Here is a 24837-nt window from a genome sequence, read left to right as displayed (position 1 = left end):
AACTAAGTGAACTCAGACCGACCTATCGAACTAAGTGAACTCAGACCGACCTATCGAACTAAGTGAACTCAGACCGACCTATCGAACTAAGTGAACAACGAACGAACGATCAGGGTAAGAGATCAAAATGAACGACGTGAACTAAGTGAACTATATTGAACTAAGTGAACTAAATTGAACTATCGAACTATATTGAACTATAAAGGCAGACCTAGTTCGTTCGTTCAGTTTGGTGAATAGTTCAATTTAGTTCGTTCGTTCACGAACGACACAACACTATTGGTTACTATTAGATATTGGATATACCTATTGAGGTGTATTACAAATACAATAGCTTTTGACCTCGGCAACTATCAGAGGTACATGTAGGTCGGGAACATTAGCGAATTCTTGCGCGATAAGTTACTAATTATACTAAGCTATCGCAGAAGCTCATTAATACTTAAACTGCAGCGTTTGGCAGGTACTTCATATTTACAGTATTAATATATGCAGTAGAGTTTTATGATATTAATTTTAAATAAGAAAGTCTGGAGAGGATATTCAAAACTGAAGAATTAATGTACATTAGTTTTTGTTTATAAGATATTCAATATTGCAGCATAGAATATGTGTAAGTAGTGGAGAGCTAAACGGGCTTTTCAGAACGTTTACGCCGATTGATCAATGACTGCATCCTTCGCACCAGCACTTCAGACTGGGGCTGCAGTGGCCACTGGAGCGTCCCTCCTCCTTGCACACACGACGACAGGTCTCGTGATCCCAGACGGCACAGGGACCCTTGTATCTTCCGGACAGGCAGTCGGCATCGGCCTCGTTGGCTCCCAGGACCACCAGCATCAGGACAGCGAAGAGGGCGAACAAGTACTTGATTTGCATCATATTGGGAAAGGTTCTCACGGAGCTTGGTGAATGATTTCTGGTTGAATTATCAGCGACTTGTGGCTTGGGAACTTCGCGGAGGGGCTTATATAGTGCACCGATCCCTCAGCTTTAGTCGATGCGTAGTCGGGAATAAACGAAGTATATCAACAAATTATGATGATACATGTGCAGTCACATTTAAAAGCCTTCTTTAGGGGAACTACTTGTACGCGTATCATGAAGATATCACTGTCAGACGTTACGTAAGCGAAAAGTATTGCTTAGAGCCTCATTTGTATTTCAGAAAGTAACACTTTTCACTGTAAGATGAGCTTTGTGTGTAGAATACCAAATTCAACTGGACTGTCCAGCAAAATTGATTCGCTAAAGGGTTTTGGTTAAACCCAAATTAAATAAATAACGAGGAAATCGTATTATCAAGAGCACAAAGGCTGAAATTAATTCAATAAATCTCAAAAAGTCACCGATAAGCCATAACAAATAACAAAGGCTGGATACAGCGACACAGATAAGCAAACTAATTTGCATGTAAAACATACTTTTGGTAGTTTAAAGATATAAATAATCAAAAAATTGAAGATATATATGCTTTTGCTTTAAGAAATATACGGAAAAGTACTAAGGTTCAAAAGGGTATGCAATGAGCAGAAAGCCTATAGATTGTAAAAACCCCAGGTTAATCTTTAATTCCATGAAAAACCCAAGTAATCGCAAAATAAAATATAAAAATATCACTTTGATTAATGTAGGGGAGCATCTAACCCATCATAATAATAGACTGATAAAAAGGTAAACAAAATTCCAAACGACCGAAAAGGTAAAAAATATGAATAATATTTACTCAAAGAAGATCAAATATTATATTATTGAAGTTCGTCGTGAAAATATAAACATCCGACTTGATAGATAGATACTTTTTTTTGTTTACTTTTATATAGTTGAATTTCTTGAAAAAATAAAATTTACTTTCGCAAATATTAGATAGGCATTGATAATTATTTAAACCAACTGTATAAATACATGTCTGTCTACATGCTGCGCTTTTAATGTAGAATCAGCAGAATTTTACTTTGTTCCTTTTTAGTAGCTTTCTTTTGGGCTTCAAAAGATTATAACAAAAAAAGCAACATAATTTTTGAAGTTTTATTTTAGTGTTTTTGTTAAATAACAATAGCAAACTGATTGTTCTTATTTTCTTTCTCTAAATCATCGTATGTTCCCATAATATTATCTATTGTTGCTTGTTGCTAAGAATGCCATAGATAGAACGTGTATTTATAATATATATCCAAATTGTATTACCATCCCATCATCCCTTACTTACAGACTTATCCTAACTCTCCCAGAAGGTTAGAAAAAACATTAAGCTGAGTTTGATTTCACAATGTATAGTATTTATTTTTTAAGTGTTTTGTTTTACGAATATTAAATTTAATCATACAACGAACAAACTTACAGATACATTTTATAATGCAATTAACACATTGACTTTATATATATATAATATTTTTTTTATACTTTCATTTGCCGATTTAGCTTTAAATCGACACGTTAATGTTTCAACTTTTTCATATCTTGTCTCGTTTAGTAGTTGGTTTTGTTCTTAAATTTGCTTGCCCTTGGCGAATACAAATGAAATAATCATGGTGTTTATAAAAAATACAAAAACCAATTCGGCCTGGTTCAGCTGTCGCAACGGTGGCGCTCCTTCTCATTGTCCGGAAGTTGAATATACTCTCACTGTGGCGGGACTTGACTCGACCGGCGCTTGTCCTTGTCCTTCTCCTTCTCCTTGTCGCCCTTGCGGCCGAAGATGCGGAACATGCCGCTGCGGCGCTCCTCCTTGGTTCCCTTGCTGCCCTTCACTCCGGAGACGGATGATATCGACTGGGCCTCGCTTTCGCTGGAACTCTCCGCCGAAACACGGGAGAAGCTGATGGAGTCGGGCTGCAGGGATACGGGCCGGTTGCTCTCAAAGCGTGTATTTCCCCAACCTGTACAAAATATAAATTATGAGTGGTTGGAAATCTTGAAAGTACAAAGACATCATGCAAATGGGAGTGTTCAATGTGTAGCATAACATTAATAAAGGTGTGAGAGCAACAGAATATCATTATTAGCTTAAATTTAAAATATGAGTGAGGAAGAGCTCTAAAGTGTACATAGTCATTTATATATCAATGGCTCTAACTACAGCTGGTTTCGCATTTTTCAATTGGAGGAAACGATCGTTTATATAGTCGCGTAGGGTTAGGTTAAATATGTAAAGAATATAAGACCCATAGAAATACTTTGCAAACTCGTTCGCAGATAGGATCGGCGGGTTATCTTCACTGGTTTGAAAGCTGAAGAACCTTTTCCACACATATGCATGCATTAAAGATAGAGAGAAAAATTAACCTTTATGGCCAAAGAGTTCATATCAGCCGTAACCAAGGACCATGCCATAGCATGCACTTAAGACTACTTATATACAGATTGTTAGGATTAATGAGGATCGTCTAACCACCGAGTCCAATTCCAATTGAATCGTTATTGTTATTCAGATGCAGACCCATGTAGCTTGGATTACTGATGGCATGACTAGGCTCCCCAGAGCCGCCGGTTGATGATGATTTGGTCGATGAGGTGGGCGATGAGGTTAGATGCCACACCGTGCGACTGCTCGAGGTCACTTGGTGTGTGGTGGTGGAGGTGGTAATCGTGGTCGTAGACGAATTTCCACTGCCTATCTTCACATTACCGTTGCCATTGCTGCTGGCCCCGCTGCTTGAATAGTTGATGGTACTTCTCTTGGGACTGCTTGTCGTGCCGCCGTTATTGTTGTGCGCCTCCATTTCGATGAACTTCCGCGTAGAGTCGATCCTGCCGGAGGGAATCCTCTGCGGCTGCTGCCTCGCTGTATTGTTGTTATAGTAATCCGGTTGATGCTGTTGACTTGCCGCCGCATTGAAGGCGTTAATCCTTTGCTGAACCTGCGCCTGATGCTGATTCTGATGGGAATGGGAGTGCTGGGGATGCTGATGCTGGCCACCCACCGGTGGCATCGTTGTTGGCAATGGCGGCGGATTATCTAATACATACGGCATTGCGTTGTTGGAGGACAATTTTACAATGTGAGTGTGAAACAATGTGGAGGAGTAGGTGTATGGACAAAGACACAAATAGCTAGGAAATGGGAATACCACCTAGTTTGGAGAACTTACCCGATTGCCTGGCCTCGCTGTTGCGCGTCAACAACGCGTTATCGTCCTTACCGTTTCCATTTTGCTGGACTCCAGTCAAACCGGCGGGTAAAGTGGCGGATTGTTGCAGGTCTTTAACGTATAACATGTTTAAAAATTAATAATTAAGCCAATTAGCTATTAGCTTAAGGATCTCCTACCATTGGAACTTTGGCGATTGCGCATCACAACTAGATTCTCCTGGCTTTGGCGATGGCTGGCCACTGGGGGGGCTCCTCTGGGCGGTATCGGTGGCTTCTGGTCGAATCCGCCGGTGGGTGAACTGGGCTGGGATTGCTGCTGCTGCTGTTGTTGTTGCATTTGTCGTTGAAGGAATGCCATTTGGGGTGTGGCTGATCCGTCAAGGACCTGGGCTCCGCTAGTACGACGCTGGGAGTCGGGAGATGAGTTACGGGAACTAACTGGCGATTCCACACTGCTGGTAATCTTGATGTCCGGCGAACTGCTCGACTGTTGCTGTTAGGACATTACGAATATGATTAGTTCCTATTTCTCGTATGGATATACAATCTTACCTTCATGGACTCGTCGTAGCTAAGCAGTTGCATGTTCGGCGGCAGACTAGCGTGGAAGGATATCTTGCGCACCCAGTCATTTAGGATGTCCAGCGAGGGAGCCTCGAACAGGAACTCCGATCCGTCGGGTAGTTTTAGCCTGAACACGTACTTCTTCTTCGTGTAATCATCAGCCCGTTCGCACTTGGCACCAAGGATATTAACGGGTGCAGTGGCCGTCTTCTGTTGCAGGAAATCGTTTTCATCCTTAAAGAAGCAAACCAACTGGCCGCAGAGGACAGTGTGGAATTGCTTCCAGGATCGTACAGGAGCCTTCTTGCCGCCAGATTGCAAACCATGCTTACGCTCCAGACTGCCCTGAATCTCTACGGGTGGCAGGTCAAATCCTTCACCCTTCTGGTTCTTCCTGAAGGACTGAGCACGTCTCCTGGTGGTGAACGATGGTGTACGCTTGGCCTGCTTGGGCTGTACCTTCATGCTCTCCGCCCGCTTCACATTGGCATCCGCGGATCCGCGACGCAGTCGGTCACCGAACATGCCGCTGGAGCTGCTCTTCTGTAGAGCCAGGTGCTCGTTATCATCTCCAAATGGAGGCCTCAACTGGGCTTGACTCAAGGCCGGGGACTGTGGACCACTAGTCTGAGCTGGAGTGACCATCGGCGAGGAGAAGATTGGGGTCTTCTCCTGGGACGCCGCATTCTGGCGGTGCTCGTGCTGCTTCTCCGCTCTTCTCCTCTCATCCGCCAGGCGCTGGAGCTCTCGTTGCTTAAGCTGCTCCAGGCGTTCCTTCTCCAAACGCTCCTTCTCCTGCAACTTGCTGATTTTCTCCTGCTCCAGCTGGCGACGGAATAGCTGTTCAAGCAGGGTTATTCTCTTAATGGCCTGGAATTTCTCCTCCTGGGCGGCCACAGTCTTCTCGAAGTCCTCGTGCCGGCGAAGCAGATCCTCCACCTGTGGAATGGAATCTCCCAGTTTGGTATCCTTGAGTTGGGGCTCGCGACTGCTGATCCATTGCTCCAGGATTTCGGCGTCCTTTAAGAACAATTGGGTGTCCAGATTGAGTTCGTAAATCTCACGTCGCTTGCTGAGAGTTTGCTTTAGAAGTTCGTGACGCGCTTGCAGAACCTTGATCTTGTCCTCCACTTCGTGGGCAAGGAAGTGCTTTTCCTTGATCAATTGCTGACCATTGGCGGCGAACTTTGCAAAGGTTTCGTCTCTGGTGCGAATCTCCGTGTCGTGGTCCTTGGTGCTGGCCAGAAGCAGCTCTGCTCCCGCCACACTGTTGGCAAGTTCAGGGGCAGTGATCTTGGCCAGCATCTCGTTGATCCAGGCAATCAGATCGCGGTACTCGTCAAAGTATGACTGCAGTTGCTCTGCTTGGCTGAGCTTGTTCTTCCTGGCGGCGGTTTTCTCCTTCAGGTCCGACCATGCCTCCACTGTCTCATCACGTTTGACTTCAATGTGTTCCTTGGCATCTGGGTAGATCTCGCCCAGTTTGGCGGCCTCGGCCAAAACCGAATCAACCTGTCCTTGGATGCCCACCAGCTCGGACTCAAACACTTGGTGCTTTCTGCCCAAGGCCTGAATGCTTTCCAAGTCCTGACCGTAGTCCTCAGAGATGAGTGAGGCGTCCTTTTCGTTGATTAGCTGAATGGTTTCGTCCGCTACACGATCGTAGACGTGGACTTGTTTGGCTCCAGCTAAGGCGTCTTGGCGAGCGTGAACCAGATCCTTGAGCTCCTCCCATAACTGCTTTGTCTCATCGCGCTTCGATTTAATGGAACTCCTGTAGGGATTGTTCTCCTGGATGAGACGATCGCCCCGCTCCAAGCACGCCTCAACCCTTGCCTCATTGGCATTTAAGTTGGAAACAAAGGATTCGAAAGCCAGAATGAGCTGTTCCACATGCTCTACGTCTTCACCGTAATCCTCGCTAGCGGTAACGGCCATCTGGTCACCCACCCACTCGTGCAATTCCTCCGTTTCTCGCAGGTACTCAAAGAGCTTTTTGCACTCACCAAGTCTCGACTCCCGCTCCTTAGCCAAACGAAGTAAATCCTCATACTGCTGACCCACCTGGGCATTCTTTTCCGCAATGTTGGAGCTGTCAAAGTGGTTTCTCTCAATCAAGCCAGTGGCCAGTTTGGCAACCTTTTCTATCGACGGCTTGAAGGCGGTAAGTTCCCTTTGAAGGACTTCCAACTTCTTTTGGTGTCCCTGAACTGAGACCTCATCCCGGCCGTAATCACTGCTCGACAAAACCGGACGCTTCTCCCGCATCCAAGCATCCGCCTCATTGGCCTCAACGTAGAACAGCTGGCTCTCCACTGCGTCCAAAAGACGCAAACGTCTAATGGCAGCCAAGTCCCTCAACTGGACAAGCTGTTTCTGCAGCAACTCAGATTTGTATTGCAACTGCTCGCTGGCGAAGTGATTGTCTCGGATCATCTGCTGGCCTCTTTGGAGGAGTGCCTGAATCAAAGGTTCCTGCGATGTTAGTTCTGCCTCCAGAGAGTTGTGCTTCTTTTGGAGACCTTGAACGGACAAAAGACTGGTGCCTAGATCCTGGGAACCAGCCACCAGTTGCTTCTCCGCTAACCATTGGAGCTCATCCTCGGCATCCCTTAAGAACTGCTGCAGACTTAGTGAGTCCTCCAGGTTTTCCCTTCGAATGCCCAAGGGCTCGTGCAAAGTGTTGTACCTACGGATACTAACGGTGGCTCTTTCGTGGATTTCGTGACGCAGGAAGTGCTCCGCTTGGAAGAACTGTTCATCCTTCTGCTTTAGCTGCTCAGCCAGTTCACCATGATGGGCCACATCCGCTTCCAAGCGTTCGTGTTTTTTTAGTAAATTGCTGACAGCAGCCAAATCCTTGCCGTAATCTTCGCTACTCAACTGCAGCTCTACCTCGTCCATCCAGTTGTTGAACTCATCCACACTTCGATTGAAGGCCAACGCATCGTAGGCCTGCTGGAGCTTATCCTTTTTGGTCTGGGAAGCGCCCTTCAGTTTGAGCCAATCTCCCTCGAGCAGTTGCACCTGTTGTGCAATCTCATCCTTAGCAAAGTGCTCGCCTCGGATGAGGCGTTCGCCTTCGTGGATTACCGACTGGACGCGAGGGGAGTTGCTTAACAACTCGGCATCGAAGGCAGCGTGTTTCTGGATCTTACTTTGCAGATTACTCGGTTCCCGGTAGTTTTCATCCAAGGCCACCTGCAGTTTTTGCACCAGCCAACGATCAATTTCGTAGAGACTGCGCAGGAACTCCTGCAACTGGAGAGACTGTGTCAGCCTTTGCTTTCTCTCCTCAGACAGCTCCAGAAGTTTCTGCTTCCTTCGTAGGATGTAGGCCAGTTTCTCCCGGATCAGATCTGCGTCCTTGGGCTCACCTTCTAGAATACTATTGGCAAACTTTTGCAAGGTGTCCACGTGATCAGCATGGAGCAGCTTCTCAAATTCATCGTGCTTCTTAAGCAACCTTTCCACAGCCGTGTAGGAATCACCCAAATCGTCGTTGTTAAGGAAGGCCTCCTTGTTGGCGAGCCATATCTCAACCTGCTCCACTTGAGCCTTGAACAACTGCAGCTGATGGGCCTCAGTTAGATCCCGAGCCCTTTCGCTCCAGGCTTCGTTCAAAGTTTGATGGAGTTCTTCCAGCACAAGGAGATACTTGCGCACATTCTCCGGCTGCTGCTGCTGGGGTCTCGTAGATAACTGCTCGCCCTGTTGTTTCAGACCAGCGAAGGCCTCCTGCCTGCCCTCGATTTCTACCTTGCGTTCCTGGTGCAGCTCCAACTGGGTCTCGCAATCGTTGATAGTGGATGGTGACTGCGTGTTGTTCATCTTTTTGATCATGTCGTTAACCCAGAGTTCCAGTTCTTTAACGTCCGACACGAACTTGTGAGCCAGGTAGGCTTCGTTTAGGATACTCTGCCTCTTAACGGACAAGGCCTGCAGATTTCCCCACGACTTGTGCAGCTCCTCCAATTTCCTCTCGATATGTTGTGCTCCACGTTCAGGATACTTCTTAATCAGGAACTTGGCAGCGGTTTCGTGCTGATCAATCTTTTGCTTAACGGCAGACATGTCTCTTTCAAGAGCCTCTTCCCTGCGGATCAGGGCTTCTACGGCAGCCAGATCTCGGCCTGTATCGGTGGAACTCATAGCCAGGGACTTCTCAGCTATTCTGTCTGCCGTGTCATCCACATCGCGATTGAACACATGAATCTCGTTGGCTCCGCCCAGCAAAGCGCGATAAGCATTGAGTGCTCCTTGCAGCTGTCGCCAGTTGTAGTTAAAGTCCTTTCGCCGCTTATCCACACTTTGTGTATCCGCTGGCACTTGGGCCTGGTTGATCAGTTTGTCGGCCAGCTGATTGATGTGCTTGACGCGCTGATCGTCCACCCTCATATCTGAGTCAACGTCGTCTAGTTTCCTCATCAGTGCATTGCAATGTTCCAAGTCCCGTCCAGTGTCACTTGCCTGCACCATCATCTCCTTGTCGCGGATCCAAGCCTCGATCTTGTCCAGCTGGCTGTTAAACTCAAGGCTGTCCTGGGCCTCTTCCAATCCTCGACCACGCTGCTCCAGCTCCGCCAGCAATCCCTGCCAGGCTTCAAGGACTATTTCGATGGCTCGCTTGATTTCCGGTGAGGACTCATGCTGTTTGCTCAAAAGAATCACTCCTGTATCTTGAATTTCTTGGATGCGACCCTGGTTGGCAGCCACCTCGGCCTGGAAGGCCTGGTGCTTCTGTAGCTTCTTGATTTTCTCGTCCAGATTGGTCACCTCCGCATAGCTGGCGGCATCGGCTTCCAGTTTCTTTTGCTTCTCATTGATCCAGTACTTAGCTTCGGCGCAATCTCGTACGAATTTGGCATAGAGCAGAGCATCTTCCAGTTTGTAGCGACGCACGGCACACAGATCCTTGACCTTCTGGCGGCGGGCAAGGACTCCCTGCAGGATCGTTTGTATATTGGCGCTGTCGTAGTGACGCTGTTCGATCAGTTTGCGGCCGTGCTCCTGAAGTAGAGACACCTTCTCCTCCTGTGTTTGAATCAATCTCTCAAACTCATCGTGCTTTCGGATCTGGTTCTGCACATCCTCTACTGTCTGGCCGAAGTCTGAGCTACTCAGAGCCGCCTGTTGGGAGCTAGAAAGGTTGTCAATCTGCTTGGCATCGCGCAGGAAGCAGAACAGATCGATCTTTTGCTCCAGCATGATCTTCTTTTTGTTCCAAGCAGCATGGAGTTTCTGGCGCTCATCCAACATGGCGGCACACTTCTCCTCCACATCAGCGGCGGCATAGTGTCCTGTTTGAACCATGGAGTCGCTCAATTCGTTCAGGTACCGGAACTTATCCTCTCTGGCCTCAATCTCTCCGTATATGGCATCGTGTTGAATCTTCAGGGCAGTTGCTCCGGCAGCATCGCTCACATGTTCTTCTGCTTGAAGGGCAGCTCGCAGATTTGAAGACCAAGAAACTATATCCCTGACATCCGTAAGGAAGGTCTGTAGGTCTGAGCTGGCAGCCAGTCGATCTCCGCGAGCGGTGGATCGTTCCTTAAGGTCATTCCATGCGGCCACCACCTTATCTTGCTGTTGGGCAATTGCAGCGGCATTAGATGGATACTTGGCTTGCAAGCGGACAGAATCCTCCACTAGGACTTGTAGCTGTGCCTCGAGAGCCACAAGGTCGTTTTCAAAGCCCTCATGCTTGCGTAGCAGTGCTAGAGCGGAGTTCAAATCTCTGCCTAGTTCTTGGGAAAGTGCAGCATTCTTGTCTTGGATGCGGAACAGGGCTTCTGCGACGTCCCGATGGAAGCGGTGGATTTCGCCAGCGGCATGAAGCTTCTGCTCACGCTGGTTAAGCAACTGGAGAAGGTTCTCCCAGGACGTTCTATGTTCAGAGATAGAGAAATATTATTATAATCCATACAATCCCTATTATAAACACTACTCACCTAAGTTGTTCCTGTCGCTTCTCAACCTCATTGGCATAGGGGCTCTCTGAATCGATTAACTTCTTGGCCAACAGCTCACACTGATCCACTCGATCTGCTCCGACTTCTACGCGGTGTTTAAGGTCATCGAATTTGTTCTGTAACAGCTGCAAGTGCTCGAAGTCCTGACCGTAGTCCTCTGAGGAGGCGGCCTGCTCCTGCTCCCGGATCCATTGCTCTACTTCGTCCGATTCCAGGAAGTATTCGTGCTTGTAGAGGCTCTCCATCAGGCGACCCTGCCGCTGGGAGGCCAGTTTGTGCAGGGATTTCAACATCTTCTCAATGAGCTGCTGCTTGGCGGCCAGAACTTTGCTGTCCGGATGATTGGCGGCTACCATTGCAGCACAGCTGTGTCCCATTTCGGTTACAATTCCTGAGTAGGTGTCCAGCTCCAGCTCGATGGTCTTGTGCTTGGTGAGTAACTTGGCCGCGGAATCGCGATCACGGCCATATTCCGTAGACCGCAAGACGTTGTTACGCTCACCTAGCCAGGACTCGATCTCGCCAGCGTCGAACAGATACTGTTGAGCCTTGAGGGACATGTCGAGTTTGCGGGACCGTTCGCCACAATGGCGCTCCAGATCCTGCCATGCCTGCTCCAATTGCTGGCACAGGCTCTCCACTTGCTCTCGCTCCGGATGCTGTTGCGAGATCAGAGATTGTCCCGCCACCAGAGCCTTATTTATCATTGGCTGATGGCCCTTGATCTCCGCCTCCAACTTCTTGTGCTTCTTGTGCAGGGATTGGGCTTGGTGCAGATTCTGACCCAATTCATTGGACTTTGCTGCCGGCAGGTGTTCGTTGATCCACTGGAACTCCGAATCCAGTTCGAAAACAAACTTGTGGTAATTCAGGCTCTCTTCCAACTTGGCTCTCCTACGCTGGGTAGGATCACGCAGATCCTTGAATCGCTGCTGCAGCTCCTTGGTTCCGGCCTCTATATTCTGGGCATTGAAGTGACCCCCGTGGGCCATGTCGTCGCCAGTTGAAACCAGTTCCGCTACCTTCTGATCCCAGATGGTGATTTCCGACTCGAGGATTTGCTGCTTGTTGATCAGGTCCTTGCAGCTGCGCAAATCGTTGCCTACATCTCCACTTCGCAGAGCAGCGTCGAGTTCATCAACCTTCTTCTTGGCATCCTCGAGGGAACGGTTATGTTCTCGCTGAGATGCGGCCTGTTCCAGCTTGCGACCCTTATCCTCGGACAGGGTGAGTAGATCCTTCCACCGCTTGTTGAGATCGGCCACCCGGGATTCCACCTCAGGCACTCGATTTCCAGCTTGGACCAGGGCCTGTCCGTCCTTAGTAACATTCCTTAGCTGACCCTCGTTGGCGCGAAGTTCCCTCTCAAAAGCCTGATGCTTCTGTAACTTGCGAGGAAGATTGCTTAGATCGCGGTAGTTCTCATCGCCTGCAATCCTCGTCTTATCCTGGAGCCACACTTTGAGGTCATCAGCCTCGGCGGCAAACTTGTGGAAATCCTTGGAAGCTTGGAGAAGGCGTTTGCGCTCAAAAGCACGATCCTTAACTGCCTTGCGCTTACCCAGCACCTGATTTCGGCGATCTCCGATACTGAAAGTTAATGGATTGGTTAGGGTTTGACCATGTCTCCAGGTTTCTATAACTTACTATTTGGAATCGTAGTGATCGTTAGAAATCAGCTTGTCTGCATTATCTGAGAAGCCTTTAAGGATCTTGTCCTGAGCCATTAGGCTCTTCTCAAAGTCTAGATGACGCTTAAGAATGGCCTCCACTTCATCCAAAGAGGCCTGAAAAGAAAAATGTATGAGTTTCTAGAAAAAGTTAGCCAAAACCTAAAACTACTTACCCCCAGGTTGTTATACTCGAGGAAGGCCTCGTGGCTCTTGGTGGTGGCATCGATCTTATCTGCCTCACGGTTGAACATTTGTAGATCGACACACTGCAGCAGCCACTTCTGCTTCTCGGCCCAGCCGCGATGAATGGCATCTTGTTCGGCCTTCAGGCGTTCAATCACAGCCACCGTCTCTGCCATGTTGGGTTTGCCATCGGACAACTGTTTGCCCAATTGAATTACCTCCACGAATTCGGTGTCATGGGCACGGATATCATCGCCCAGATCGTTGTGCTTCTTCAGCAGGTTGTTTGCAGTTTCCACATCACGAGCGGACTCGTCGGCATTCAGTTGATCCTTGACGGAGTCGATCCAGGCTAGAAGGACCTTAGCACTGTTGTTAAAGACCTGCTGACCCACCTCGCTTTCGATGCGGTTGCGAAGATCACTACCACGCTGTTGCACCTGCTGCCACATATCCTGCACCTCCTGTTGGCGGGCATTCACATTGTCTTTCTCAGCAGGATAGGCGTTCTTTACCGAGTTGCCCAAGTAGGTCACCCGATTAACCTTGTCCTCCACGGGAGCCAACTCCCTTTCCAGGTTCTGATGGCGCCTCTGCAAGGCTTGAACCGTGCGTAGATCGGGAGTGATAACAGCGGTGTCCAGCTGCAACATCTTCTCGCTCATCCAAACCTTGGCTTCGTCGCAGGTGCGGTTAAATAGTTCCACACTAGAGGCTCCTTCTAAACTCTTTTCACGTTGGGCCTTGGCATTATTTAGACGCTGCCAAATCTGGTGGATCTGCCGCTGGCGGGCGATGATCTTGTCCAGCTGCGAGTGACCCTGTCGACGGAAGGTGTCCACAGCGCCATCGATCTCCTCAACCCTTTTCGATGCTGCCGAGAGATCTGTGATAAACTTCTCGAACTTCCGCTTGGCATTGTCCACACCCTCGCCATCGTCCGACTTGATCATGCGTTCCTTTTCCTTCATCCACTTCTCAAAGTCGTCGCATTCGCGATAGAAGCCAAACAGGTGAATGGAATCCTCCAGGAGGGCATGGCGTTTCTGGGCCATTTCCTGCAGCTCGTCGTATGTCTGGTTTATTCTCTGCTGCCGTTTCTCCACGCTATCTGCGTTCTCATTGATGCTTTGGGTAGAGGTTCTCCTCTGGACCAAGGGCTTGGGAGCTACGCTCACAGGTTTAATTCTCTTCACGGGTACCACCTGTCTGACCAGTATGGTTTTCTTCACCTTCTGCAGGGACTTGACCTTTTCAGCTTTCGGTACAATGCATGCCACTGGGCGCGGCTCTACCTCACGAACATAGTTGGCGGGCACGAATCCTTCCACTCCATTATCCTTGCGCACACACCACCAGTCGTCGTTGGTCTTGGATTTCAGCAGCATAACCTCGCCCTTGTCCATCTTCATTCCCTGTCCTTCGAAGGGAAACAGAGATTTGACATGTGGCAACATCTTTGTCTCCGTCACCTTCTTGTGCTCCAGCTTCTCCACCCACTCGTCCTCCCAAACTTCCTTGGGCACCAGGCGGGTCTCGTTCACCCACTCCTCCTGTTCCACTTCGGGCAATTCTGGCTCTGCGGCGGAAAGTTCTAGGGTGCAAATGCCAGCCTTGATCAGCTTATCCGCCTGCTGGTTAAGATTAAGGATATCTCCGGAATAGGCATTGAGTTCACCCTGGAGATCGCGGTGACGCTGAAGCAAAGCCTGAGCAGATGGCTCATCGTTGCCATAGTCCCGGGAGTTGACCAAAGCCATCTTCTCGTTCAGCCATGATTCGGCTTCATTGGCATCGGTGTAAAATTGGTAGGCCTCGCCAGCATCTTCCAACTGGCGACGGCGCAGCTCCACTAGTGCCTCTAAGGCCTGCCAGTGTTCCGCCAGGGAATCAATTCTGCTCTGGATTTCCGAGGACCTAGGGTGCTGCTCGCCAATCAGCCTCTTGCCTGCGGTCGACATCTGACCTGATTTCGGTTTTCGTGACTTGATTTCATCCTCCAAAGCCTTGTGTTTTTGCTGTAGTGAAAGAACTGCTCGCAGATCCTTGGCGGTGATGCCAGTTTTGCAGATACGTTGCTTGTCGACCAGCCAGGACTCCTCGTTGTCGTAATCCTCCATGAAGTGGTGGAAGTTTCGAGCCTCCTCCAGGCGGGCTCTTCTCGCCGCCGAACGTCGCAACAGTTCCGAGTACGCCTCTTCCAAATCCGCAAGGCGTTGAGCCAGCAGAGCGGCGTCCTTGTGCTCGGAGCTCTTGTAGGGCAGTGCTTGGCGATTGAAGCGCTTGAGAGTCTCTCCGTAGGTGTTAACCTGGAGTTCCTGCAGCGAGTGCGCCTGCAGTAGTTCTTCCACTCCCAAGAGATGGGGACCCACATCCTCGGAGGCGAACTGTTGCTGCAGTTCCCGCACTGCTTCTGTGGTGCTGGCAATTTCGCGGAGCAGGTTCATCAGGTTGCTCATCTGGGAGAGGTTGAGGCGTTGGTTTTCCAGCAGTTCCAGCAATTGGCGCCACTTTGCCATTACCTCCTGCTCTCGGCGACGCACTCGCTCCTTGCCATGGTAGTTTTCCCTGTCCAACTCCTCGGCCATGGCGGTCAAGTCATTGAATCGTTCCACACGCGCCAGGATATCTGCAGAGATTGCTTCATGCTTCTTCAGCGTGGCATCCACTTGGCGCAGGTATCGTGGATCGGACAGCACTTGGATCATCTCTTTGAGATAACCCTCACGCAGAACCGACTTCTTCTCGAACTTGTAGTTCAGCTGCTCCAGTTTCTCCTGTCGAAGGAGTTCGTCACGCAAAGCGACTTCGCGATGATGTTCGGCATACTCAAGGATCTGCCAGGCTTTCTCTATGTCATTCACCAGCTGGCCGTCCTGGGGATTATACGGCGGCTGATTCAAAGCCTTTAGCAGAGTGTTGATAGTGAAGTACAAGGCCTCGATCTCACTGCGCTCCTTATATCTGTTGGAGGAGAGGAGCATCATTAATAGATGTACTAGGGGTCATATGGGTCTCTGGGTATCCGAGCAGTGATCATACGATATATCATTTCCGGCTGGTCATGAACCTCTACTCACTTGGGTGGCTTCTCAATGGTGCGGTACTCCTTGAAGGCCAGCAGTTCTCGCTGGATGCCCTCCAGCGAGTTGGGCAGGTCGCGTTGCTCCAGCTCCAGCGTCTTCTGGCGGATCCAGCTCAGCAGGTTTGTGGTCAGACCCTCGTACTGCACCTTCTTGCGATCTGCGTCCATTAGCTGCCCAACAATCTGCGGGGGGATCGAGAAAGAGAGCTGGTTGAGCGACTTTCTAGGTATAGGTCTGGACCCCACCCGAATCTGAATCTGAATCCGAATCCGATCGGGGGCCAATCCATTGTGAAGTAGAGCGTTAACTGTGGGACACCGTTACGCTGCAGCGACTTCTAGAGACGATGGGACTCTGCCAATGGCATCCGCATCTACCTTTATAGGCAGGTTCATAGATGATGCCGGGTCCGACCCAGGTCTACTTACATTTGCTATGCGCTTGCCGCTCTTCTGTTCGTTCTTCATGCGTGCAAAGGTGTGATAGTAGGAGGCCACATAGGTCAAGATCGACTTCTCATCGGGACGGGCCGAGTCAATGTCTTCCGCATCGAGCAGGCTAAAAGGGCGAACAAATTACAATTAATTTTGTTGACTTATTATTGATAATTTAAAAAAATTCTGACCTGGGAATGCCCAATTCGTTGGCGGCCGTGTCAAAGGCATGGTTAAGGTTGTCCAGGTTGGAGTTCTTCGAATTGACAATCGTACTGTACTCAAACAGATCGGGACGGTGTGAGTGGATGAGCGCATTGAAGCCCAAGCCGGAACGCCAGGAGTTGGTGAAGTCCGTGATGTTGACGCCCGGATAGCCATGCGTCTTGCGCTGGCACCACAGGAGCAGTGCATCTTTGGCGGAACGCTTCTCGCTGGACTCGTTCTCCTCATCCTAAGTGAAACGTATTTGAATTATTAATGAAGCACTTTTATTATGCGACTTGCGAAAGGACAACTTACCACATCGATTTCAATTTCCTGAATCTGAAACCGCAGAATGATGGTCCAGATCAGACCGAGGATGAGACGGGGGTTGCCATCGACGATGTCCTCAGCACCAATGGACTCCAGACGGACCTAAAACGAAAGAAACCATCATGCATTTCCATTCTCCACTCCACACTATCTCTTCTGCATTTCTTTCAGTTCCCGTTTGGTGAGTGGAGTGGGTAAGCTGCGTATTGGGTTACCAAGAGTTCCACATCCCACAGATACCGATACATCCGAACTGGGTCTGCGCCTGTCCAGCAAGTCACGCTTTATCAGGTGGAGGTGCTTGACCCCCGGCGGGTTCATGTGGGTCGCCCGCCTGCCATTTGCATTTATAGTGGGTCAGGTAACGCGCACGATAATCCCAGCGAGGAAAGCATAAGTTACTAGCTGATACCGATCTAAATCGCATTATCATAGCTACAAAGTGGCCAGCGGTTGGTTGCTGATTTATGTCCAGTGGAAAATTGAGTTGGAGTAGCATTTACGGGAAACTAGTTTACGAATTATATTTTTAAGAACCAATTACGGCTTCTTTTTAAATTCATAGAAAATAGAGAGGAATCTGGAGGAGGGTTAATGGCAGATTTATGATCGATTTTGTGCATAATTATAGATTTATAATTTATGCATGTCAGTTTATCGTTTTTAATAGTTCAAAAGAAGGCTAACTTTATTCCCATACCCCGACAAACAGTTTGCATTAATAGACTCGTTCCGAGTTATTCTGGTACATTAAAGTTTAGTGGGGAGCTACGCCTTTTGGTTCTCCTAATGGCGACTGGAAATTCCGAGAGTCGTGCTCCGCTGAACGCTTCAATGGGTCCCCAAGGGATCCTCCATCGAATGCTCGCTTGTGCGTAAATCTTTCGCTCGGGCTTCTTTCAAGCCTAAAAACCAATTAAAATGCACTCAATACCCGTGTCACACACAAAAGACAAGCCCGAAAAACAAATGAAATACGAAATGGAATGGTGAAAAGTAAAACCGAAAACTTTCACTGCTTCGCCGCTTAAGAAACAAAGTGAATTAGTTGGACAGTGGGACAATTTGCTGCGTTTTAATTGCTTCTAATTAGATTAGAGCAGAGGCACCTGACTAGCCAGAAGATTCGAAACTATGTCGCACGCTAAGCTCCCACTTTGCTCAATTAAAATCGAATGCACACGAGAGGTGCAAAGAAAGTACACATGTATAGTATGAGCGCGGCAGTGGAAAATGTGCCAAGCGCAACAAAGTGAAGTGAAGTCAAGGAAAAAATGCATTAGAAAGTATGCAAATATTTTAGATATTGCCAAGAAAACGCGGTGCCCAGGCCAGGTAATTAAATATATACTTTTTCGCCATGTCTTGGCGTCGCCTCACACTTCCCGCTTCCCCGAGATCCGAGATCCCGACTCCAAGAGCCAGATCCGTACACCTCATACGGCAAACAAAGCACGCAATGGCCACGCGCAGCTGCGCAGGCGCGACTTGCACTTTCTACAAATGCGTAGAGAGCTCTACACTCTCCAGTCTTCGGTCTTCAGTCTTCGGTCTTTGGTCTTCCAGCAACTGCAACGCCTTCACTCCCTTCACTCGCCACCATTCATGTGGCATATCTCACCTTGGTGTGCAAGAATGCCAGACTCTTGTTGACATTTTCGATTTTATGGACGCGCATGCGTCCGCTGTTCGGCTTGCCCAGTTTCTCCGACGATATGATCTCCAGCAGCTTCAGCAGTTTGATGCCATCGGCCAGGTCTGTGAATAGGTCTTCGACCTCCATTTTGGCCTACAAAGAAGACGATAAGCCCAAATGTGAGTTGCATTCATAAATTGGTGGTGCCATAAAAGTTTCTTCCAATCAAAATTTCAAGTGTCATATACATATGGCGCTTTCATTTGAATACATCACTTTGATCGAGAAATTATAGTTTTTAAACAATGAAAACAAAGCATTTCTTTCATTTGTACTTAATAGTAATTAAATTAAAAGTACTCAGAGTGATGAGTGACTCAAGTAGTTTACCCACCTTGATCAGAAAGGAGTTCATCCATTTTGTGAATGTCTTTTTCTGAATGTGCAAGCGCTCCTCTTGCAGCGTTTTTATCCGCTCGTTCTCGAACTTGATGATGCCGTCCCGCTGGGTCATGTTGGCGGAGTTGCGATTGGAAGGCGTCGGTGTCTGCAGCGCGGAGTAGCCTCCCGGCTCATATTGTGATGCTAAGTGGGGGGAACAAAAATCTCGGATTAGTTCGAAGTCATACAAATGCAACGCAAAACGTTTAGCTTAAGTGTTTGTTTTGATTTTTTTTTTTCCAGGAAAGAGAAATGGGCAAACCACCTGACAACAGACCAAAATCAATAATGGGCATAGGGAAAATAGAGGAAAAATACGAAAAGTATGTGGCAGAGATAGGGAAAGCACAACCGTGACGTACGAACCTATTAATTTAGAGATAACGAGTTATCGCCAACATAATTGCCTCTATAAAAATCCCTGCCTAAAGTTAGAACCACATTCCAAGGCAGTTTATTTGTAGTCTTTCGATTATGTCAAACGTAATTCCTAATTTTAAATTATTCCATCAGCGGGTTCCCATAATGTCAAAGATTACCAACGGGTATTTCAAACGAAGAACCAACAAGCACTTTTTATTCGAACACCTCATCACGTAGTTGTGATTTCTAGACCCGTAAAGATAAGCCATGTGTCGATTGGCGTTGCACATTTGGATCTTAATTGAACAAAATTGTGAACACATTTCGAGTAAGCTTGATAGTGAATTTTGAAATATCGTGAAATAAATTTAAGATGCAGAAATTAGCAATCTGTTGCTTTATTTCAAGTAGCTTTACCTTGTGAAAAAGAAAAGTATCTTCAAACGAGTGTAAGATAACTTCAGCTCTATCAACTATAAACAAACCAAGCTGTGACCAACTTTCCGACCCAGTAGATATACCCCCAGCAAGCGTATGGAAATCAAAACAGTCGCTGCCCAGCGATAGTGGTTCTGCGAGCTTATCTGTCGACTGCCAAAATTACTTCATACCCATGCTTCACGACTTTGTTACTTTTTTATCAACGGTTCGTTTTACGTAATACTGGCCAAGAGAATATGTTAAAAAGTGGACGGAAATGGAGCGGAAACTGCAGAAAGCGAAACCATATTTCTGGGCCGTTGACTCATTTGCCAAATATTTGCGCTCTTATCAACCAAAAATGAAGTTCCAACCAACTGAGATAGATAAGAGCAGGTTACTTTCGTTTCGGGATTGTATAATGATCGCGAGCTGCCAGGGGAAAAGTTCAAGTTCAGAAACCTACCCAACGACTGCCGTTCATAGGATATATATCGTCGATACTCGTTGCGCGAGAAATTCGAGCGCAGCACACTGTTGTACTCCATGGCCTTTGATCAGTGATTTCGAGGGTATTTCTCAAGATATCCGGGCTTTCAGCACCGAGTGCCGTTCCTTAAAGCTAATCTTTCGTTTTGTATTTCGACACTAAGTTTCGTTCCTACGGTCAGATGTTCGCAGAGCCCGCGCCGTTTGGTCACTAAAAAACAATGTGAACCCAACATTTTGCTCGCCCCAAAAATGTAGAGTGGGGGAAAGCTTCCTCCCCCTTTTGGCTCTGTTTATCAGATGAATTAAAAGCCAAAAGCCAAGAGTGGCGACAAAAATGCTTCTACTGGCCTATGGTGAATTCCCTTTATCGCACGTACTGATAGCAGTATGAGAAAACGGTTAAGGTATCTGGAAATCCTTGCCTTGACAAATAGCCAATAGACCCTGTCGGCTTATCTTATCTGCCCATAAATCCCGCATACCTCGGATATGTATAGAGGGAAATGCACTTCCAATATCAAGTTATTTATGGCGCCCTATCACAGCCCGCAGACTAATGAATGGGCCATTTAGAATAGCTGCCAAATTCGATCATTCCCAATGACATCATGCCAAAGAGTTATAATCCGCTGCCTACTCGGGTCGGGTGTCATAACTCCGCTGATAGATCATTACTATACATATGTGTGCCGCCAATGGCGTTGAGGTCACCTGGAAGGCATTCGCGGCTAATTGGCAAACAGAACACTTCGCTTTCGCAAATAGAAAAATCAATTAAAAAGAGGTGAAAACTAAACAATAAAGAACCAACAACAGCAACACCAACACGGCCAGTGTGACAATAAACTTTACCATACCGCGATAAGGTTCAACGCTTATCACTATCGAGTGGCAAACAAAGCCTGGAAAATGCGGAGTGCGGCATAACTTTAGGCTTAGCAGGAAAAGCAATTAAAACTGTGACTCCTTTATCCCCAAAATAGAACGTACCCCCAACAGACACACAGCTGTCTCTGGCCATAAACTATATATACAACTGAAGTCGCCGGAAAAGGGAGGCAGCGGCAAAGTCAGGGGCAAATGCGAACCAAGGCTCGAAATTCCGGGCATCCTGTTTACTTCAATCGGGGGATACAACATGGTAGCAGAGCACATGCGCGGCAGCTGGGAGCAGGAACACTCGGATTGCGCGCCTTCTATTTCTATTTATAAACCACCACACTTCACTCATCGCAAACACTTTGAAAACGATTTTTATAGTTTCTCGACTTCTTCGGCGATCTCTAGCTCTCTTTAGCAGATCTTAATCTCGCAGTGTTCCACATACACGGTTAGCTAATGAACAAGGCGTGCAACAACCTCGGAGTCGTGTAAGAATTTGCATAAATCAATAAACATTTAGCATTTTGTATGCTTAATTTTTATGGCCCATACGCTAAGTCACACATATCATTTAGCAAATCCCGAATTAAATGATACTTTAAAATATATCAAAAAGAAGTTAGGCATCTTTTTTGGCAACCTTTTTCTACTCAGATAACATCCGAGGCAGTTACAGATTTTAATTACTTTTGCGTGAGTGATGGCATGTATCTGATAAAAGCGTAATTTTTCTGTCATCTCCGCTTTGAACGGAAAATAATGAGACCTATAGCACGGCAAATTAGGGAATTGGTGATCTTTGTTGTCAAAAATTTCTACGCATAAAATTACCTCATCAGTGACTGGAAATTAAAATTCAGTTTTTGCCTCAGTCGAAAAGAAGAATACAGATTGACACAACACAACAAGTAGAAACCCACAGTGATATAAATTCTTTTGTTTGTGCCTGGCATGCTAAACAATTTCCAAAATCAACCAGAGAAAATAACAAACAATTTCAAAGAGAAAACAGCTAAGCTGGAGAGGAAAGAGCCACAGACTTGGATTTAATTTAAACAATAGAACTAAACTGGAAATGATCTATAGAGTGGGGTTTTCATTCTGCTAAAGTTAAACAGAGATTTATGATCATTTGAAATGATTTACTTCAAGTTATAATACTCTTAACTTAATCGGGGATGTATGCGATAGATAGATGAACTGAAATGTATCTATCTCCACTCTTTTCTCATCAATAAATTCAAATATTCACCCAACTCCATTAAAACCCAAATTATTGGGTGGAGCTTCGAATGATTACCAAACATTTTGGCTGATTATTGTCTCATAGCGATACAAATGCCAAAGAAATATTACATAGCTCGTCGATTGCTTTCATGGCTCTTGGTTGCCTGGTTGCCTCTTGCTTTTGTTGAAATCGAAATTGTTTATAGAGAGCTTCACTCCGCTCATGTTTTTTTTCACTTTTTGACTTGCCTGGTACAATCGGACGTGTGTCTATGTGATGTGCCCCAAAAGTTATTTGCGAAAATTAGTCAATGTTGAGCCACACTCAAAAGCCCCCAGCTCCTCGTGGCCATTGCCTTTATTATTGCTTTTTGGCATTTGGTCACGCCCCCCGGAGGGGCTGTACCACATACGATGCGATAGACACACAAAATACACCCGCAACCCATGTTGTTTTGATGACATCATCGTACCTCGAATCTGAGTTTCATTCAAAGCCCAAAAATTCGTTATGTTCTTCAGGGTTCTGCGCATGCGCCACCGGCTACCGAATTCGAGTTGGTTTTCTCCCTGCCTTCGTGAGTTCTTTTTATTTGGCTTTTGATTATGCAAATGCTATTTTGGGGCGCCGCTTCATCGGTTTTAACTGATTTTGTCAGTGAGACTTTGGCAATGAAAACCGTTTTCAATTGACGCATTTCAACGGCTTTTCAGCGCTTTTCTCCGGGCTGGGAAAATCCATCGAGCCATGATTAGAATCCAAAAATTAAATAGTCAAGCGATGACATCACTTTTTAACGAATAGAAATCTCCGGGGACAAAAGAAGCAAATGAAGATGACAACGGGTGGGATTTATTGAGATTCCATAGATATAGCACAAATTCCACAAAACAAATTTCTCTAAATTCATCTTTTGAGCACAATAAAAATCAATTAAAAATGAAATTCACAGGGCGGTTCCGAATTCATAATAAATTTTAATCGATTGGAGATGCGAATCAACGGAAGATCCATTAATTTTGCGACCAAGGAGGAACTAGGCACGCGTCTTCATTTAATTGTGGTGTAATTAAGATTCGATATGGCGGATATAGGCCCATTAAGCCAGATGGTTTCTGTAACAGTTGAGAGGAGCTAAGGAACGAACAGGTTTCCAAGAAGCCATGAACTTTGATTGATTTCCTTTGATTGGTGGGAAGTGCCAGGCAATTATGGATTTCGCAGATCCATGGGCGTTAAGTGTGACTAAATCGCTTTGATTGATTATCTACAACAGTATTCTAAGATTTTGAGATACAAACTAGAAACGTATAAGCGGAAACAGACCATGTAACTCGATTATTACACTGAACAATCACACTGAAGTTCGTTTATCTCTTATGGGAAAACTGGAAACTTTCACTGGAATGACACAAAGAAAATTGTCGAAAGCCAGCAGAAACTTTCAAACTATTCAAAAGTCGAGGCTAAGCTGTTCTACCAATTGTATTTCTGTTTGTTTTCTTTCCCAAAAAAAAGCTGGTTTCTGATTAATTAGTTTCATCTACCCACTTCCTATTCGAATAGCGCCAAAAATATGACTTAATCGCAGATGATTTGCATATGGGGGAGACTCAATAAAAGCCGCAACACGTGTGAACCCAAAATTTTAAGCTCAACGAAGTTTGAGTCATCGAAGTGATATCTGGATAGTATATATTGTATACATAGTATATATAGTATATGAGCCAGCACTCATGACAAACACATACCACTCACGACTAAGTCCAATATTTGCACAACAATCTAACACTTAGCTGGGGATTTCGCAGGAAGTTTCCAAAAGTTCGCCTTATCGATTCAGTTTCGGTTGGGCTATTTTCCCTCAGAGTTCAGTGGGGTAAGGTCGCTCCTATCGGCAGCAACCCTCGCAACGTTTTACTTTTAATTAAAGTGTACGACCAAACGGCAATCAAATGATCGTCTGACAAGAGGGAGAACATTTCAATTTCATTTTTGACAGCCGAGACCCGAAAATGTCACGAAAACAATCTAGTCATAACTCATATCTTAAACATCTATTTTAAAGAACCTAATTGAAATTGAAATCATGTGAGAAGCCCTTGGCGGAGAGTTTACCCATTGAATTTTTAATTGGCTAAGCCTCAGAATCGAGAGACAACAAATGTTTACTCAAGTGTCGGGCCATAAAAATAAAATCGTCATCGAAAAAGAAATATAAATTTGTTACATTAAGCGGGAATGGGAATATAAATTTGAAAGTTCTGGGCCATCAGAGTTGTTTAACATCGCTGATAGTGTATGATCGTTCATAATATATGACTTTTAAATGAGTATCAAACGATTTTGATGTGTTTTTTACGAGCCACGAACTCAGTCAGATATGGGTTTGTTATTTCAGACAGCCCAAAAACAAGACTGCATTCCGACTTCAAAAAGCACGTTGCGCAAACCACAGACCGAAATCGGGCAGCAAAAAGTCAAGTTTACAATTACACGACAAAAATTCAGATTCGATGACGTTATAAGCACATTGGAGAACACTTTTTTATACGTTTTTGCGGTTTTGTGTGCAAACATTTCATGCATAATTTTACTCTCGAGTGCTTTCTGAAGAGCCCTCGAGAAGAGAGGTCTTCGCATAAAAATAGCAATAGCTTGGGATGGCTTATTAAGAGAGATCGAGGTTTATTCCCAAAGGTTCCCAAAGTCCCCTCTTCTCCCACTAACTCTATGGAATAGTTTGGCTTTCTTTAATAAAATCGCCAAGCTTATTGAGCAGAAAAACTTAAGTCCGCTTACAATTTTCTTGCAAATGAGATTTTGCTTTAAT

General features: G+C 46.4%; 2 protein-coding genes across 8 annotated transcripts in view; both read right to left on the bottom strand.

The window, feature by feature from the left end:
- Positions 1-487: 487 nt before the first annotated feature.
- Positions 488-949, bottom strand: LOC6610630 (drosomycin). Its single transcript, XM_002035161.2, has one exon. The coding sequence runs from the start codon at positions 880-882 to the stop codon at positions 664-666; it is 219 nt and encodes a 72-aa protein (XP_002035197.1). The 5' UTR covers positions 883-949; the 3' UTR covers positions 488-663.
- A 1600-nt stretch (positions 950-2549) lies between these two features.
- Positions 2550-24837, bottom strand: part of LOC6610629 (spectrin beta chain, non-erythrocytic 5) — a 30767-nt gene continuing 8479 nt past the window's right edge. For 3 of the 7 annotated variants that reach the window (XM_032719553.1, XM_032719554.1, XM_032719555.1), the window contains exons 3-16: positions 18573-18763; positions 18164-18331; positions 16528-16644; positions 16197-16459; positions 16000-16129; positions 15566-15753; positions 12476-15449; positions 12277-12416; positions 10609-12219; positions 4646-10544; positions 4271-4586; positions 4092-4202; positions 3629-3958; positions 2550-2879 (exon numbers count right to left, since the gene is read on the bottom strand). In XM_032719553.1, coding sequence (XP_032575444.1) covers positions 2623-2879; positions 3629-3958; positions 4092-4202; positions 4271-4586; positions 4646-10544; positions 10609-12219; positions 12277-12416; positions 12476-15449; positions 15566-15753; positions 16000-16129; positions 16197-16459; positions 16528-16644; positions 18164-18331; positions 18573-18692 — 12624 coding nt within the window. In that variant the 5' untranslated portion in view covers positions 18693-18763 and the 3' untranslated portion in view covers positions 2550-2622. Of the gene's footprint in view, positions 2880-3176; positions 3240-3391; positions 3959-4091; positions 4203-4270; positions 4587-4645; positions 10545-10608; positions 12220-12276; positions 12417-12475; positions 15450-15565; positions 15754-15999; positions 16130-16196; positions 16460-16527; positions 16645-18163; positions 18332-18572; positions 18764-19868; positions 20093-24837 lie in introns of those variants that run through there. The other 4 variants (XM_032719551.1, XM_032719552.1, XM_032719556.1 and 1 more) reach the window with 4 other exon arrangements.

The sequence above is a fragment of the Drosophila sechellia genome, chromosome 3L (genome assembly GCF_004382195.2).
Source record: "Drosophila sechellia strain sech25 chromosome 3L, ASM438219v1, whole genome shotgun sequence".
In the NCBI taxonomy this organism is placed as follows: Eukaryota; Metazoa; Arthropoda; class Insecta; order Diptera; family Drosophilidae; genus Drosophila; species Drosophila sechellia.
This window is presented reverse-complemented; position numbering and strand designations above follow the sequence as displayed.